The sequence below is a fragment of the Sminthopsis crassicaudata genome, chromosome 3 (assembly GCF_048593235.1).
Source record: "Sminthopsis crassicaudata isolate SCR6 chromosome 3, ASM4859323v1, whole genome shotgun sequence".
Taxonomy (NCBI): Eukaryota; Metazoa; Chordata; class Mammalia; order Dasyuromorphia; family Dasyuridae; genus Sminthopsis; species Sminthopsis crassicaudata.
This window is the reverse complement of record NC_133619.1, coordinates 578,899,081-578,918,056: the sequence shown is the minus strand read 5'-3', so window position 1 is coordinate 578,918,056 and position 18,976 is coordinate 578,899,081. Positions and strand designations below refer to the sequence as shown.

Here is an 18,976-nt window from a genome sequence, read left to right as displayed (position 1 = left end):
ACATCCATCTTTTCCTGTTGTTAAGGGGAAGTTACATCTATAACTATTAGGTTATTACTTATAAAAGCATAAAAGTGTTAACTAATTAATTTGGAGTTGTTTTCATAAGTTGAAACCTAAAACTGGGGATGAAGTGAAAGCTTTATCTAGATTTGTTCTGCTTATTCATTTTTATTATTTGGTGTATGAGGATGTGCAGCAGGATTAGTCTATTCCACCTTGCAAGGGGTGTGTGTGTGTGTGTGTGTGTGTGTGTGTGTGTGTAGAAGCACAGCCGACAGCAGCTTTAAGGATAGATGGGATTGATAGGCAGTAAGTCAAAAAGTAAATCATGAGACATTGTGAAGTACAAATTGAAATAAGGTGATCATATAGGCTTACTACAAGAACTTTGGCATCCATTCTGAGTTTGAATTGTATTTATATGTTAGTTCATCCTACAATGCAATTATTTTCTAATTTAAGATGTAATCACCACAAGAACTATAAAAATTGTGGGAAGCCACAATAAGGAAACAATCTAAATACTAAATGTCATTTCAGTAGTCCTATAATTAGATATGCTTTATAAATAAGAACAAACAGCATTCTATATTGCTTATTGGAACATTTAAAAATAAACTGTGGTAATATTTTCAATGCTGTGTTGATCTTTACATTTAGCTTAGTCATTGGTTTATTAAATTAGCTTGAATTATTAAAGAAAAATGGAGTTATACAAAAATCTTTAGAAATGTGATAGTCTGATTTGTTGGCTATGGTTTAGATCTGTTCTAGTTTGAATGTGGGTAGGAATTAGATTAACTATTGGCTCCAACTACTTTTCCAAGTTATTGGCATAATCCAAAATATTTTGATTTGCAGATCCCTCCCTTTTTTTTAACTGCTCTAGGGATACTTTCATGAGGACTTTTTCACATTCCTAACTTCTAGTGCCCTCCTCCCAAATAAATACCTTGCATGTAATTTATATTGGCTTTCTTTTGTACATGTATGTATCTCCTTTAATAGAATGTAAGCTCTTTGAGGACAGGGACACTTTTATTTTTCTTTTAATAGTGGTTAGCTCAGTACCTGACATAAAGTAGGTACTTCATAAATGCTTGTCAACTGGTTGATTTTTGCTCTGTATTCTCACTTTGCCAATTTTTAACCAGGATGGTGGAGGTGTCAGTAGGGAAATTGGCTATTGTAAGTGTATCATAGGCATATATGTATGATAAAGTTGGGATTTGGGGCTATTTGGGGATGGATATATAATATGCCCATGTGGGGAGAGATGGTAGTCTTAATGGATGAATTTCCATTATGAATATTATGTCTAGTTTACAGATATTTTACAAGCTTAAAGAAAAGGAAATATTGGACTAGCTTATTTTTTTGATCTCCTACTAACAGGAGAGTCCAACTTTAATAAATGTTGAATGAATTAAGGATTCTTGTTCAATGAACCCTTAGTTCAAATTGCTGTATCTACAGGAATGTGTATTATAGGTTATGTCCTGTCTTCACTTGGGCTCTTAACAAAAGAGCTTAAACCATGAAGTTTATGTTAGAGCTGCAGAACATATAATAGTTTTCCTCTTTTATTTTTATACTTTAAAAAAATGACTTGGTGATATACTGCCTTTGCCTGAGCAAGTCAAATACTGAACTTTATGTCAGGAAACAATCTGCTGAGGCAGATTTCCTATTCTGGAAAACCTTCCTAATCTCTTTTATGAATAGTTGTCACTTAAGAGAAAGCCCATTGCCCAGAAGTCCCTGCTGGGGGCACTCAGCGTCCCTAGAAATCACAGCAATTTTGAAGGGGCTGTTGATACCCAGGAAGCTCTGAACAGCTTTCCACACAAGAGGTAGACTTCTAAGTATAGAAACCTAGCAATTGCAAATCATTAAAGTCCCATTTAGTATTTGATCTGTTGCTAAAACAGTAACTAAGGCTGTCTCCAATTGCCTTAATGATTCCTATTTTGACTGAAACTTGAACACTGAACTTATTCTAGGTAACAAAAAGGTGGTTTTCTATTTGATGTCAGAAGATATTTTTATTATCTTAAATTAGTTTATCAGTTAAAAATCAGGAGGGGAAAATATATAGTCTGATTTTGCATTCCCTTCAAAATGTGTGTTTGTGAACCACAATGATCAGCATACATTCCAGGATATATCCCTTCTAATTCTTCCTTCTTCAAACAATTAGTGACTCATGTAAAAATGTTTGGAAAGTTATTTTCTTTTTTGTAAGCTTTGTTTCATATAATAACATCGGAAGCTCATCAGAGAAGAATGAGACACTTTGAGATTCCCAAAGAATATTTTTTTTAAAAATCTCAAATACAAAAATAAGGCTGATTGGATAAACTTTTTACTAAAATGAACTCAGACCACACAGCTAGATTAGGATGAAATGAGAGTCATTTAATAAATTGAATAAGAAATTAGAAAAAGAAAGCACTCTCCTTAGGAAGACAGGTACTTTGTTAATCACGCTGGATAGATATTTATGTTTTTTGGAGGTACTAGAAATAACTAAAAGTCTTTTAAGATTTTGCAAAATAATTTCTCAGAAATTAATGAGGAAGCTCAGCTAGGTGGGCTGGTGGATAGCTAACTCTGGTGTCAGGAATCTTGCAAAGATTTTTCTGTGTGATCCAAGACAAGTCTTGGTAACGTCCCTCAGCTTCAGTTTCCTATCTGTAAAATAGGAATAATAGTTATAATAACAGCACCTGCCTTCGAGAGTTGTGAAGATCAAATGAGACAACACATTTAAAGCCGTATATAAATGCTAACTCCTATTATTAATTACTCTTATTACTAAACATTATTATTATCACTGCTGCTGTTTCTCGCCAGTGAGCATAGTGCTTCATCTGGGCCAGACTCGTGTCCTCTTGAGTGTTCCAGATGTGGACCACCGACTGCTCTTCTCCCTCCGCGCCCCCGGGGGTCACGGAGAATTCTGGGCCTCGTTCCTGTCCCCTGCGTTCCTTCCTGTTCCTGGAGACACCATAGCTGAGTTGCAGGCGCCTCTTTGCGTTGTGAGGGCCAGGATGCGTCGGGAGGAAGGCCTCAGGCTCCACGTGCATCCCCCCAACTTTAGGCCACCGCATCCCCCGGGGACCAGCACTGGCATGGAGCCGAGGCGTTTAGGAGCCCGACCCTCTGTCCAAGACCCGAAATCACTTTGAATGCATGACACCGAGAGACGGCTGGAGAAAGTGCCGCCTCCCGAGCTCTGCCGAGGAGGATGGATAGGTATGTGGGACCGGTAGGGCGGGTGGGGAGAGCAGACTAGGGGATGCTGAGTGGGTGCTTGGGTTTAACTGGCTAAACGGGGCTGCTTGGGTGTGCCTCGGGCCTTCCCCGTCGGGGCTGGCCTCGGCTCCACTGCCTCGGGGGCCTCGCGTCGCTCTTTCAACCCAAAGTTCTCGGCTTCTCGGGCCTCGGGGGCGGGCTGCGGGAAATACGTTAGAGGAGGGAATTCGCAGCTGTTGCGGGGAACGGGCTCATCACAGAGGCTGTCCCTTCCAAAGCTCCAGAAAGCGTAGAGCAGGGGTCCGAGGGGGAGCGCCCTTCTATCCCAGCGCGACCGCCCGAGACAAGGAGGAGGACTGGCGGCGGGCCAAGCCTGGGGCTTGGCGGTCCCGGGGGCGCCCCTCCCCGGGGAGGCATAGGGCTTCATCAGCGCGGGGGACAGGCCGCCGCCTGCCGCCCGCTGCCCGTTAGCGCCGCTTCCCGAGCCAGAACGCCCGAGGGTAGCCCTGGGTCGGCCGGGAGCGTGTCCGCTGGGGTCTCCATGGCGATACTCCTCTGGCTCCCAGCACGCCCGCTTCGGTTGGCATGGAAGCCGCTACCTCGAGGGCCGGTCGCGCCCTCGATTGGCCCGATTCAACAGACGCGGGTGGCTTGAAAGTAATTAGCGCTCAGCCCTCCCGGCAGCTTCCGCAAAGAGCTGGAGCTGAGCGCCCCGGCTGGAATCTATTAACACACCCCGCCCCTCCCCTCCCCTCCCCCACCCCACTCCCCCGGCCCCACCCGCAGCTCCTCCAGCCCCAATCCCGGAGCGCACTCATTAATTGGAAGGTCTATATATATAGGCTGGACCAGCTAGCGCTGCGGGTTCCAAGCTGGTTCGGGCATCGCCTGTCTGGTCGGTGGGAGGAGGGCCGAAGAGCAGTGTCACTCCGGTGTCCAAGGAAGGGACGTGACCTTCACTTTGTAATGTATTGTTTGCCTTATGTTCGGGAGAGTGGCAGAGGGCTCCCGGGGCTGGGGAGGGAAATACACGCGGTAAGAGAGTAATCGGAAGAATCTCAAGTTCTAGGCTTAGGCTGACGCTCAAATAAAATGAACATTTAGTGCTAGTTGTGAAGCGATTTCTAGGCTGGAGGCTCTTCCTAGGAGGAAGATGTGCTTGGTGCACATCTCAGAATCTCTTCCAGCTCCCGTCGAGGACTGCAAGAGACACACTGGTGTGCTTCATTCCTAACACTTGTCCGGACCCTCAGTGCTCCCTCTCCTTCCTTCAGTACTCGCTTTACTGGAGGAAGGAAAGCCTCTCTGTCGCTCGCTAAGGACACTGGGGGTAGGAAGTAGGGAAGGGAATGGAGAGAGTGGGTTATCTGGCTTAACTATCTCTCCCTGCTCACAGTGGCCCGGGGAGACCGAGGCAATGCGTCGCAGCATCTCCAAAGGCAGGATTCCTCTGGGCCCCGCAGCCCGAAGCCAGGAGATCTGTCAGGTGGTTGCCAGAACCCAGCCAGTCCAGGACCCCCCACAAAGAACTGTGCTAGGCCTTCTAACTGAAAATGGGCAATACAGGAGGACGTGTGGCCAGGTAACTTCGAGAGCCCTGGGGGAAGCATCCTTAAAAACATCTTTGTTTATCAAGCCTGTTGCTTGGGTCAATGGTGTCTTTTGTTGGCTAAAAAAAAAAAAAAAAAAAAAAAAAAAAAAAAAAAAAAAAGACATACTAACTATAACTAATGTTGCCAAACTTTACTCCTCACTCAAAATATCTCCGTGGGAGTACCTATTGAGAGCCATGATTGCCTTTCCTGTAATTCCCTTTGAGTTAATGATAAATGTCATCTCAGAACCACATAAGGGATAGCATAAAGTGGGTAGTTGTATAAAGGGGAGTTATTGGAACAGGCAGTGGTGTTTATGGTGGATATCCACAAAGGGGCTAAGTTACTTCGAGTCTGCAACTCTACAATAGCAGATATGCATTGGTGGAGGGAGGGTTTTTTGTCTTCTGTTTTTTTTAAATCAGGTGCTTCCAACTGCTGAAATCACAAGTCTGGGGAAAAAAGAGTTGGAAGATCACAGGAACAGACTAAAATCTTAAACATCACAGGCAGAAATAACATCAATGGAAGGGGATAAATATTTATATAGCACCTACTATATACCAGGCATTGTACTAAGAGGTTTACAAATGTTATTTATTCCTCACATCAACCTTTAGAGGTAGGTGCTATTATTATCTCCATTTTTATAGTTGAGGAAATGGAATTCCAGTTAAAAGTGGCTTGTGGAAGGCCACACAGCTAGTAAGTGATGACAGATTTAAATTCAGCTTTTCCTGCCTCCAGGCCAAACACTATTCATAGGACCAACCAGCTGCCTCCTAGACTAGTTATTGTGGCTAAAAATAGTTTTCGATGGTTATTATTGGATAGTTTACAATTAATTCAAACTTTGAGGTCCAGAGTTTATCAGGAAAACTTCAAAAGAAATGGTTACTGCTCTTCTATTTTGTGGTGTTTTGATAATGTGCTCCCAGGACTTTTGTGAGAAAAGTTCTTTATAAACGTATAGAATGAGAACTGTTATTATTATATACTGGTACTGATGGAGACTAATCAAGAACTTAAGACTAGTTTTTTATTTTTTTATTTTGTACTATCACATTTTATGCTGGCAAGCCTACATAAATACTACTTAATTTGCACTGCTCCCTGCCCCCTGAGTGTCTTTGATTTTGGTTTTCATCTGTAGAAATTCTCTTGTCACATTTGTGGATGGGATGAGTGGAATGGATCAGTGGCTTTCTTTAGGGAAGGAGAATGGAAGGTTTCTTGGAGTATAGATAATCAAGTCTGTGGCAATTTCTTGATCAATGGAGGATTAATTTGTTAATATAAGAAAAAGGATTGGAAAGAACTGGAGGGCTCATAGTGGTTATAACATAGGTTGGTGTGGATTTGGGATTGTCAGATAGCCACATTGATACCAGGAACTCCAGCAGCTTTAACTTAGGTATAAGAACAATAACTCTATATTGGGTGTTATGTGATCCTCAATATAACCCTGCTAGGGCTTACATCCATTTCATAGGTCATAAAACAGTCTTAGAAAGGAATAATGATTTTTCCCAAAGTCATGAATCTGAAATTCAATCATTCTGTGTCTCTGTGTCTGAGTGTCTCTCTCTGTGTCTCTGTTTCTGTGTCTCTCTCTCTGGGTATCTCTGTTTCTGTCTCTGTGTCTTTGTCTCTGTGTCTGTCTCTCTTTATGTCTCTCTCTCTGTGTTTCTCTCTCTCTCTCTCTCTCTTTGTCTGTCTCTCTGTATCTGTCTTTCTCTTTGTCTCTGTGTCACTGTCTCTGTGTCTCTGTCTCTGTCTCTCTCTCTCTCTGTCTCTCTCTCTCTCTGTCTCTCTCTCTCTGTCTCTCTCTCTCTCTCTCTCTCTCTCTCTCTCTCTCTCTCTGTGTCTTGTCTGTGTGTCTGTCTGTGTCTCTCTCTGTATCTTTCTCTGTGTTTGTCTCTCTCTGTGTCTGTCTGTCTCTGTGTGTCTGTTTCTGTGTCTCTGTGTGTGTGTGTGTCTGTCTCTCTGTGTCTGTCCCTGTGTGTGTATCTGTCTCTGTGTATTTGTCTGTCTTTCTGTGTGTATGTGTGTGTGTGTCTGTCTCTCTTTGTGTGTCTCTGTCCGTCTGTCTCTGTTTGTCTCTGTTTCTTTTCTCTTTCTCTGCCACCCTTCATCTCCTCATGCCTCTTCCTTCTCATATGTATGTGTATATGTATGTATGTGTGTATATATATATATATATATATATAATATAAAGGTATATGTGTGTATGTATATATATATTTTTTGGGAAAATATTTCTAAAGTAATGCAGTGATGACCATATTAATCATCTGGTCACAAACCTTTATTGGTTCTTCATTCCTTATGATATAAAATACAAGTTCCTTATCCTGGAATTTAAGGCTCTCCACAAATAGACTGCTTACCCCTTTTCAGCAAAAAAAATCATTTTATTTACTCCTAGTGGTTTTTATATTCTAACCAAATTGAACTATTGTCTCTTCCCCAAACAAAACTCTTTATTTTGTCATGTCTATGCCTCTGCTCCTTGATTGCAGTGTTTAATCTCCAAAAGTTCAATAGATATCAACAAACTTTAAGTTGCTAATATTTTCACAGATTTGGGCCGGGTGGTGATAATACAAAGAAAAGAGAAATAATCTCTATTCAAAGAGCTTGAATTTTGGGGTTCTGGTAGTAGAAAATATATGTATGTATTGGATTGATAAAAAGTAATTCCAAGTTTCTTATCTATAAAATGAGCTAGAGAAGGAAATGACGAACCATTTTAGTATTTTTGCAAGAAAACCCCAAATGGGGTGATTGAATAACAACAAATTGTAAGAATGAGGGTGCTAATCGTTGGGCAGATATAGAGGGCTGTAACTAGGAAAAGGTGTACTTGAATCAGACAGCTGAACACTTAAAGCTAATTATTTATTCGATGTGAGATAATGGTTCTATATACATATATTTAGAGGAGATGGTGATGTTCATGTCATCATTGGTGCTTTCTGAATGTATGGTAGTGAGGTAATCATAGGCAAAGATTGGAGGGCTGAGGGAGAGAGGTCTCTTGGCTGCAAGAGGAGGAAGAGAGAGGCTGGAGACTCGGACTCCAGAATCCACAATACATCTTTGTCAAGCTGCCATGGGGCAGCTTTTCTGCCTCTTTCACTTCTCCCCCTATAGACTAAGGACTTTGATTGTTCCGGACTCTGATCCTGAAGCCCACCAGGGAACTAGCCCGGACATTATAGACAGAGGAATCAGGATTCTTGCCAGCTTCAGTCCTGGGCAATTTCATCTATTTGATTGGTAGCTGTAGCCCCTTTTTTGAACTCTATAGTCAGTTCAATTCAGCATTTATTAAACATTTACTATGTTCTCTTAACTCTTCAGTTGCCTACCTGATTTTCCATCACTATGAGGGTGTCTTGCAAACACTAAAACAGTCCAACAAGCCCATTATGTAGAAAGTAGCACTTGAGTGCACATTATGAACTTTGAGAGCAGTTGTGCAAAGGTATATAAGTGGTGGTAATAGAACACTCTATATAGGAGGAAAGGTAGCAAGTTTTTTGATCAGCAATATTTCATATTATTTGCAATATTCTAGAGTGTCAGGTAGGATCCAGGATGAAAATTTTGTATTTTGTCCTGGAGGTAATAGGGTACTGAAAATTTTTGAGTAGGAGTATGTGATGTGAATCATTCATGTATTTTAGGAAATTATTAATTTGGTGGTCTGTGATGGATGGAAAGGTAAAAGATGAATCAGGAAGCTACTGTAGTAATATGAATAAAAGGTGATGAAGGCTTGAACTAGGGTTGGAGAATAGAGAAACTGTGATAGTACTGAAAAGAGGAATGGGAAAGAAGTTGGAGAGGCAGGTTAAATAAGACTTGACAATTGACTTGGAGTAGAAAGTGATTTGGAATTACTTGAACAGTAATTGTGCCCTTAATAAAAATGGAGTAGTTATAGGAGGGGAAATGGGGATGCTGGTGGTGATAGTGAAATATTTCTTAATTGGTTATATATTGTGTTCAAAATACCCATATCCATCCAACTGGTCATATCCAATTAGCACTTAGTAGTAACATAGCACTATAGTTCAGGAGAGAGATTAGGTTTGATGATTCCTTTCTTGATTTCCTCAACTGCTGGTATTCTTTCCAAGCTACTTTGTATTTAATGGCTTTGCATATATTTCTATTTATATTCACTTTGAAGAGTGAGAGTGAAAGACATATCCAAGAAAATGGAGGTACTGGGGATGGGAATTGTCATTATTAAAAACTGTAAGGGAGTCAAGTTGAGATAACTAATAACATTTAAAAGAATAATTTTAGCGTTTGGTAGACTGATTGCAGAAGTTTGAAAAGTAAATTCTTGAAGGTCAAAGTATTTGCATTTTGGCTCACAGGTGCTTACTGTAGTGCTGAGTTTATAGAAGTTTAATAAATGTTTGAGTACAATTATTCAAAATGCTAAAAACAATAATTTGTAGATGAATTTCCACTCTCTTGCTTTGGAGGTAGGAGCTAAGATGATGATGTTGATAGCTAATATTTATATAATGCCAATCATGGCCAGGCACTATGCTAAGTACTTTACAAATATATCTTATTTAATCCTCACAGCTCAGAGAGTCACTTAATAAGGAGCTTATACTATGATAGGGAGGAACAAGTTAGCCTACAAGTAACTTATTGATACAAAATAGAAAAGACAAAAGAGGTGGTCCTGAGAATTCAGAGAAGGGGTAGAGAATTGATGATTCCAAACAATCTGGAACGCTGAGAAGAACTGAAAGTTGAGGAAATTACACATCCCCTTGTTCCCTGTTTCATCTCTTTACCAAGTATTAACCCTAGTGTTACCTATATGCTTGATTTATAGTCCTTGATTTATGCTAATCCTTGTCCTAATCATCTCTTTATATTCCATGAGTCATGAACCTGGAAAGAGACATACAGAGGAGAAAACAGGGACCAACAGTTTAAATATCTTGCTCAAGGTCACACAGGAAGTAACAGAATCATAGATTTGAACCCAACTCTTCTGACTTCAACTTCAGTGTTACTCTTGTGACCACATACTGCCTCCTTCCCTTCTTACTAAGAAGTTAAATTCTCTTTACCTTTCCTTTACCCTGTTTTCTAGGTCCAGTTCTCCTCCTGTCCTTATTTGTACCTACATTTCTAGAAATGAATCTGAGCAGTATTTCCACTTCTTAATTTAACAATCTGAACTCCTAACTATTGTGCTCACGGTTGAGGTAGCTTTCTCAGAAAGGTTATATAGCATTTAAGATCAAAACATCTTCCATCTTGAAACCCTTGCTCTTTGTATGCCTATGATCTGGCACTTAGCTATTTCCCTTATCCTCATTAGTCTTTTCTATTTCTCCTCCTGTTTCTTCTTTCACTTCTTAAATGTAACTTTACACCAGGCTACGACTCTTGCCAGCTTCAGTCCTGGGCAATTTCATCTATTTGATTGGTAGCTGTAGCCCCTTTCCTGAACTCTATAGTTAGTTCAATTCAACATTTATTAAACATTGACTATGTGCTTCTCTTAACTCTTCAGTTGCCTACCTGATTTTCCATTACTATGAGAGTGTCTTGCAAACACTAAAATAGGCCATCAATTTTTTTTTTTTTTACTACCAGTTCTCAAGTCAATCCCAAACAAGCTATCTATTTCCCTTAATGGAATAATTAATCAATCATTTGTACTTAAAACTTGGCATTCAATCTTTGATCCCTTGAATCTAGTCAGTTTTATTGATTTTTTTTTTGTCTCCCATATGGAATTATTTTCCATTTTTGCTGAGCCACCATCTTTCCAGATTTCATTTCTTCTTGTTTAGTAGATGTCATCAGTCTGTTATCTGATCTTTAATCTTTTTCTTTTTTCTTCTATTCTATAACATATCCTGCTTTTAGTAATTTCTAATTTTAGTTATCACTACTCTTTCCATTAAAATTTTTTTAATACTCCCTCATTTGTCTCCCAAATAAAATCCTTACTATTCAGTTTGGGATTTAAGGTTCTACAATTTGTTCCCTCCCAATTTTCCCAGCCTTCATAACCTTTTAAACACTCTTAATTATATCAGGTGGGACTATTCTCTTCCTGAACTTTCTCCACTTTGTTAACTTTGCTCACTATGTTCCTTGATTAGAATATTATATTTCCTCCTTTCCTATTTAGTAGCAATATTTCTTTAAACTCTTAAAGTATCTAGCACCTTTTTTATGCACTATCATCAACCTTTGTAATGAAAAGATATTTGTGTGTTTTATCTTGTCATAAACTGCTTAAAGTGTGATGGCCAAGTGTTGGTATGCCCCATGGTGTTTAGTTTGTTAAAATGTTATATTAAAAAGTAGGGAATTATTGGGAAAAAGCCTAAGATTTGCCTTTACCTGGAACTCTGTGATTTATTCTCATGAGTACATCTCAAAGAGTAATCATTTAAAACCAAACAAACTTTCACCTTGTTTCCCCCTCCCCACTGGGCAAATTATTTGGCCCTTGCCTTGCCTCAGTTTCCTGTACTATAAAGTAATGATATAATAGCACCTATTTTCAAGGTTATCATGAGAATTAAATGATATAATATTTATAAATCTCTTAGCTTAGTGCTTGGCTTATTTCTTATTCCTTTCTTTTCTAATTGTAATATTGCAAAATTGATGTGAAAGTTCCTATGTCTGTCCGTGTGTGTGTGTGTGTGTGTGTGTGTGTGTGTGTGTAGTAGATGGGGGTTGATGGTTGTCCTTTATTCTTGAAGAGGACAAAAACTGTGGCTGTCCAACTGTGGTTGATCAGACCAATATGAACTCAAAAGTGCTTTCCTACAGGTTGGGCACAAATGGTCCATATGAACATTTGGGGTGACTTTTCTAAATCTGAACATCTCTTGTTTCTTTTCAACTACTGAAATTCTGCCTTCCTCATAGAGCATAGTACCTTCTCTGATGAGACCATCTGATACCGGATGGTCCTATGCCAGAATCTTCTATATCACAAATCAAATCAAAAGTTCTTGAAAGAGATCTTAAGAGTGTCCTTTAATTTTTTTTAATATTTTCTGTTTATTTAAAAAAGAATAGAAAAAAGAAAGAAAGAAAAGGAAACCAAAACAAAAAAAGCATTGTCATATGCCCAGCAGAACACCAGAGATTCTAAATACATAACAATACATTTCCAGTTCAAGAAAGGATATATAATAGAAGAAACTATATTCATGAGTGTCCATCTTTTCTTTGCTTCCGTGTAAGTTGTTCTTTTGTTCTCTACTGCACACTTTTAAAACTTTATTTCCCCCCCCCTTAATCCTCCTACCTAACTCCAAGAAGGCTATAATTAAGCACAGATATATTTAATAGATACATGCACACACACACACACACACATACAGCAGCCTCCCTCCCCCATACATATACATTCATACCCATCTACAGACACCCCCATATGTATTTGTCTATCTACATGCATATATAGAACTACATGTATACATATCTACATATATACAAGCACACATATACACATGCATTTACCCATATGCAAATATGCATCTAAAACAGCATTAATGACTGACATATAATGTAGATTTCTCTTTTTAATAAATTTTTAAGTTTGACTTTGTCTAAGATCTGTGATTATTATTTGTCCTTTTTTTTTTTCCTAATAAGTTTGACTCCTGATTCTTATAATAGTGTTTGTATATATATATATCTTTTTTCCTATCCCTGCTAACTCCCCTGCTTTAATTCTGCTCCTTAATTTGCCTTGCTGTTACTTGACCTCTCCCACCCATGGTTCCCTCCCTTGTTTTCTTCCCCCTACCTTTTCCTTTCTCCTCTACCCATCTCTCCCCCCTTATTCATTTATAGATTTGTGAGGGTGCTATACCATCATCCATGGTATATATACAGTGCTGCCTATTTAACCTATTTCCAATGTGACTAGGTTTTCAAAACTATGAGTCCTCCTCCCTCATCTAATAACTCCGCTTATTTTTCCTCTGCATTTCATTTGTATACATCTTTCTTTTGAACTACCTAGTTACTGATGTCAATCTCAAGCATATGGTATATATTTCTGTGTAAAAACATAAATTTGTCCATGTTAAAGATCCTTGAAATTAATCTTGTATATTGTCTCTTTGATGTTAAATATTAGATTGAGTTTGGGTTTGGTTGAAAGTCCTGAAAATCTGCAAGTTCAATGAATGCTCACTTTTTTTCTTTCATATTATGGATAAGTTTACTGAATATGATATTTTTGACTACAGGTCTATTCCTTTTGATTACTGATATATATGATTCCCAGACCTGCAGATTTTTATTGTGGCTGCTGCTAAGTCCCATACAATTCTAGTTGTAGCTCCAGCATATTTAATTTGTTTTTTGTTTGTTTGTTTCTTGCAAAAATTTTTATTCGATCTGGGGGTTTTGAAATTTGGTAATAATATTCCTACGTGTTTTCTACAGAGGATCATTTTGAGATGGTGATCAGTAGGTTTTTTATTTTTCTACTTTCCCCTTTTGTTCTATGATTCCAAGACCATTATTTCTTGCATTATTGTGTCAAAGTTTCTTTTGTGGTCACAGTTTTCAGGTAGCCCAATTATTGTTATATTTTCTCTTCTCAATCTGTTATCTATATTTCATTTTCTTCTAAGATATTTCATATTCTGTTATATTTCTTTATTCTCTATATTATGTTTTGTTGATCTCTTAGCACTTCACTGGCTTCTTCTTGATCAATTCTAATTTTCAAAGAGTTATTTTCATTTTTAAGACCTTGTATCTCCTTTTCTAGTTGAATAACTTTTTTCCCTTAATTTTATTTTCTTGAATGGTTTTTCAAATTTTTTTCCTCAGTGTCTTTCATTTGATTTTTAAATTATTTTTTGAGTTCTTATATAAATTCTCTTTAGGTAGGGACCCATTTAATGTTATTCTTGAGGTTGAAGTAGTTTCTTTTATTTCAGTATCCTCCTCTATAGATGAACCCCAGTTTTCCCTGTTCTCATATTAAGTGTCTGTGGTTGGATTCTTATTTCTTTGCTGTTTCACTTTTTTATTTTTTTAAATGAGAAGGATTAGTGTAAGCAGCTCTATTTGTGGAGTGGGAGACATGATGCTTTTAGCTTCCTTTGAGCTCTCTCCTCTGATCTAGAACCCCAAACTAAAAGTTCTTCCCTTCTGCAAGTGTCTGCAGCCCCATATTCCTGCCCCACTGCATGTGCACTCACAAGTGTGCTGGTTCCTTTTTGCCCAGGGTTGCCTTTTTGCAGGACAGCTGGGCCTGGAATTCCTAAACAGCAGAGGTTCACTCAGTCTTCCCAGACATAGATATGAGTAATTCAGTATGCAGTTCAGGAGGTGAAAGTTTCTGTGGTTCTGCTGAGGCTCCTGTCAAACCCTGGATCCCCACATGATGTTTCTGTGGTGCTAACCTGGAGGTATTTGCACTTAACATTAGTTCACAATCTGGAGGTTTTTCTCCCAGATCTTGGGCTATGTCAGGAGGACCCTTGTTCTGTCCCAAATGTTGATTTTTCATGTCTATATTCATTCTGAGGTACAAATTTGCTGTGTTTGTGGAAAGCTTGAAATTTACTGGCGTATTCTATCATTTCCCCAGAATCTTTCCCCAGAGTTCCTTCTATTGTTTTTTCTGATCACGGTATAAGCAGTTGCCTTTTGTGAATTCTCCATAAGATAATCTCTTTGTTCTAATGCCAAATATATGTTTGCCAATGTGGCCAGCCCGGTGGAGTTGTGCTTCTGAAGTGGAGTTGGAAAGCTTGTAAATCTAATTTGAGAAAGGACTTAAGTCTGGTTTCTTATCCTGACAGGTGATCTTCAGAATCTTCCCAGGACAATTCAAATGAAAGCAATTTAGTTTCTTGGCATAGCACTAGTATAGTGTCCAGGTTTCATAGGCCTATAACAATGATGTATTACAGAGAACAGTGACTCTGTATGGTTGTTCAAGGAAGAATAATAGTATCTCTGATATGAAGGCTACTGAGCTTTATTCAGGGCTGCTTTCCACCTTTGATATTCATCTGATCCATTTAACTCCTGTGGCTCCATGTAGTAGCCATACTCCAGCAAACTATTTTGGCAGATAGGCTAAACCAGTATGAGGGTATGGGAAAGATCTCAAATCTGTTAGTAAATTAGGGGGTTTCTATTCCACATATATGTGTGTGTACATATACATATACATAAAATGGCTTATCATAGTAATCTGGTAAATCAGGAAAGTTATCCTCACCATATAAGGAATAAAATACCTAAGACCAAGACCTAGTTGTTAGAAGCTAGAACTGAGACTTTTAGACATGTGATAGTGTTTATATAAAGTAACTAGATAGTTTATATAAAGTAACTGTTTTCAAAGTACTTTGGTCAAGCCTTTGTAAGTTTTAAAGTTATTCTTGAGCACCCAATAGCCTATACATATCATTAACTTTTGTGTTTAACTCTTGAATATCCTAAATTGTCTTGAGACAGTCAGTTGAAGTGATCTGTTTTTATTTAAAGCTTTTTATTTTTAAAACAAATTCATCTATCAACATTAACATTTGAAAAACCTTATGTTCCATTTTTTTCTCCTTCCCTTTCCCCACACTCTCCCCTAGACAGCAAGTAATCCAATATATGTTAAACTTGTGCATTCTTTCTATATGTGTTTCCACAATTATCATGTTGCACAAGAAAAATTAGATCAAAAAAGAAAAAAATAAGAAAGAAAACAAAATGCAAGCAAATAACAACAAAAACGTGAAAATAATGTGGTATGATCCACCCTTGGTCCCTACAGTCTTCTCTCTGGGCACAGATGGCTCTCTTCATCATAAGACCATTGGAACTAGCCTGAAATTGAAGTGATCTTAAAAGATTTAAACTTTATCTAGCTTTGCATTGAAGTCAATATAAATACTAGATATCTAATCATTATTAATTTACATTATCCTTCTTTCCAATGCACAACAACATGAAAGGTTCAGCCCTAGTAAAAGCACTTGGAATAATGGAGACATTAATCATGGTTTATGAATGACCCTGCCACACTCAGATTGCTTTCTTGGCACCTCATCTATTTTACCACATGACTTATTTTCCCATAATATACAAAGGAAATCTTTTAAACCAAATGCATAAATCACAGACTCCTCTATGCCAACTAAAAGGGAAAAAGGATAGCTCCAAATGTTAACTTCTGAAGTAGCCTTTAACACTAAATAAATACATAGTGTAATCATAAACCACAAGATAATTAATGGAATAAATGGAATTTCCTTTGGAATAAATCTAGATCAAATTGTAAAATTACCCATCATCTGACCTGTTCACATAGCATTATTGACCTTCCTTTTGTGACACTTTAGAGTATCTTAATGTATGTTGCTAATTCTTATTTATATTTTACAATTATTTCCTGACATAATTCAGGCAACTCTTGTCTTTTTTTCTTTCTTTTGGTGAATGAAGGAGAAAAGATTGTTTTGCTAGGTATATGTTACAAACATATAAGTACATGATCCTTCATTTGTTCCTTCTTCACTTTTTTCTTTTTTTTCTATTGGTTGCCCCACTGGGGACCCAACTGGGACTAGTCAGTTGGACAACACAGCTTTCTATTCTCTTTTCTCCTTCCCTTCTCTTCCCTTCTCTTTTTTCTCCTCTGTTCACATAGTGCATCATTCCTTTACCTGAGAGTGCTCTGCCAATAGGAATGTAACTTTTGGTCACTGAAATATTGCAAGATAACTTGGAATTTTTGGCCTAGGACTATGCCTTAAATCCAAACCACTGGTTCTCATTGAACCTTAGGGAAGTCAAACCTACTTGATCATTGTTTGTCCCCTGATTGATTCAGAGTGAATGTAAACACCAATTGCTTCTGTTTTGATCAGAAATCTTGAGGGTCTTCCTTTCCTTAGATTGATTTTTTTTCTGGCTAGGTTAGAGAGGCCATTCTCTACTTTATTTCTTATTTAGTCTTAATCACTGTTTGGGCATTGCATTAGCCAAACTGAGACTTTCAAAAAAAGCCAAATTATCCCACTGCATCTAGGGCCATCTCCAGTCTTTCTGATCTAGATCTTGCCATTGAACCCAGATGGCTGTAGAGAAGAAAGTGATGCTGATGACTTTGGACGACCTTTTCTGACTTCAATCTAATTCACTTGCATGTCATGGCATCACTTCCTTGATTATATAGTCCCCTTCCAGAACAAAGGGCAAACAACAATAACCACCCATTATTGCCATTATTGTTCAGGTCCTCACTTTCACTTGAGCTATTGTAATCACTTCCTACGTGACCTTGACTGGGAATATCCTCCATTTCTGCTAGTTTTTAATCTTTATACCATCTCTCATTGAGCTAATAAACTAATTTTGTGATTTAAAAAATGTCCCTTTCTTAAAAATCTTTAGTTCCTGCTCTCTCCAAATCCTGTCACTTCCCTTTCTATTCCCCTCACCCTATCCCACCATTATTCCTCTGCACATTTTTATTCTAGCCATATCAAATAGCTAGCTCACATCTATGTGATCATCCAGTCCATCTCTCAACCCTAGATCATATTCTATACTATTGTGCTGTATGATCGTCAACTATTTTTTCTCTTTCTATGAGGCCTAGTTCAGGGGTACTTCCTTTACATGATATCTTTCCCTTCCTACTAAAAATTTCCATTTTAAATTTCTACCATTTGTACTTCTGAAATTATTAAAACTTAAAACTGCACTATGTAAAGTTATTAGGAGTCATCTATTCCTCATCTTGATCCCAATGTCTCTTGAAGCAGCCTGTACCAATTTTGATTGCCTTTCATTATCAAGAACTTTTTGATTACATCAGATGCTTTTCACAGCAGCTTTTAATTAATCTCTCTTCTTTAGGTGAAGCACCTCCACCTAGTTCCATTGGACTATCCTCATAGCATGATCTCGAATCTTCTTAGTATCCTAGTTGCCTTCTATCTTGGAAGCTCTCCATCTTGCTATGTAATTAAAAAAAAAAACTGGAAAATATTCCAATTGTAGTTTGATCCTTATAGTTTATAGTGGAATTATCACTTTCTTCTGGATGCTGTTTACTTTATTAAAGATTACTTTAGCTTTTATGAGTGTCTTGTCATCCCTATTGCAGTTGAGCATGCAAAGATCATATTCACATAAGCTTTAACTTAGCCACATGTCTCCCTGTCTTGTAGTTGAATAGTCTATATTTTGTACTTAAGTGTAGGACTTGATTTTATCATTGTAAAATCTCCTTTTAATAGATTTTGTTGTAGAAGTCCTTTTGGTTTCTGACCATTTGTTATGCAAAGTATTAATGATTCTCCACTCTCAGGTCATCTTCAGATTTGGTAATTATGCTATTTACATCTTCATCCAAATCACTGCTTACTTACAAATTACTTACACAGGCCTAGGGACAGAGGTCATTCTTTGTATTTGTTCAGTCAACCAATTTCAAATCATTTAGGATACATTTCTCCAACTTCTCTGCAAAGATAGCATGAATGACTAATGGGCATTTTGCTGATATGTATTGCAACACTCTCCCTTATCTACATGTTTAGTAGCAATCCTGTCAAAAAGGAAAACTGAAATTAATCTGGCATTACCTGTTTGAAGCATTCAGTGATCACCACTCCCTTTTTAAGTGCTTATAAACTATCCTTTACCAAAATATACTAAATTTGTGTCATTTTTTTTCAACATGGGAAACTTAGTCTATGACTTAGAAATATTTCAGGAAATTATGATGCATATGAAAGTTTAATGACTTATGAGCTAGCGAACATCTGAAGGAAGATTTGACCTCAAAACTGTCTTCCCTGACACATTGTTTTAAAACTTAATATGTCCTGGAATTTTGTCATCAAATTGGTTTTCCTTGCCAACCCATAGTTTAAAGTTTTAAGGATATATGTTAACTTTGGGAAATGACAATTTTTAAAAATGATTCTCAAGCTGCTTCCTTAAAGGGACCCCATCTTTTTAATAACAATATTCTTTCAGTGATGTATATGCCTTTGTGCCATTGGTCACTACCAAGATTTCTAATGAGTGAGAGAATCAAGGATTACCCAAAAGGGTAC

The 18,976-nt window shown here is 37.9% G+C and overlaps 1 protein-coding gene across 6 annotated transcripts in view; it reads left to right on the top strand.

Annotated features, from left to right (window-relative positions):
• The first annotated feature begins 2,904 nt into the window (after positions 1-2,904).
• CCNA1 (cyclin A1) overlaps positions 2,905-18,976 on the top strand; it is a 30,216-nt gene continuing 14,144 nt past the window's right edge. For 2 of the 6 annotated variants that reach the window (XM_074304901.1, XM_074304899.1), the window contains exons 1-2: positions 3,847-4,224; positions 4,658-4,843. In XM_074304901.1, coding sequence (XP_074161002.1) covers positions 3,847-4,224; positions 4,658-4,843 — 564 coding nt within the window. Of the gene's footprint in view, positions 3,262-3,543; positions 4,230-4,657; positions 4,844-18,976 lie in introns of those variants that run through there. The other 4 variants (XM_074304902.1, XM_074304903.1, XM_074304904.1 and 1 more) reach the window with 4 other exon arrangements.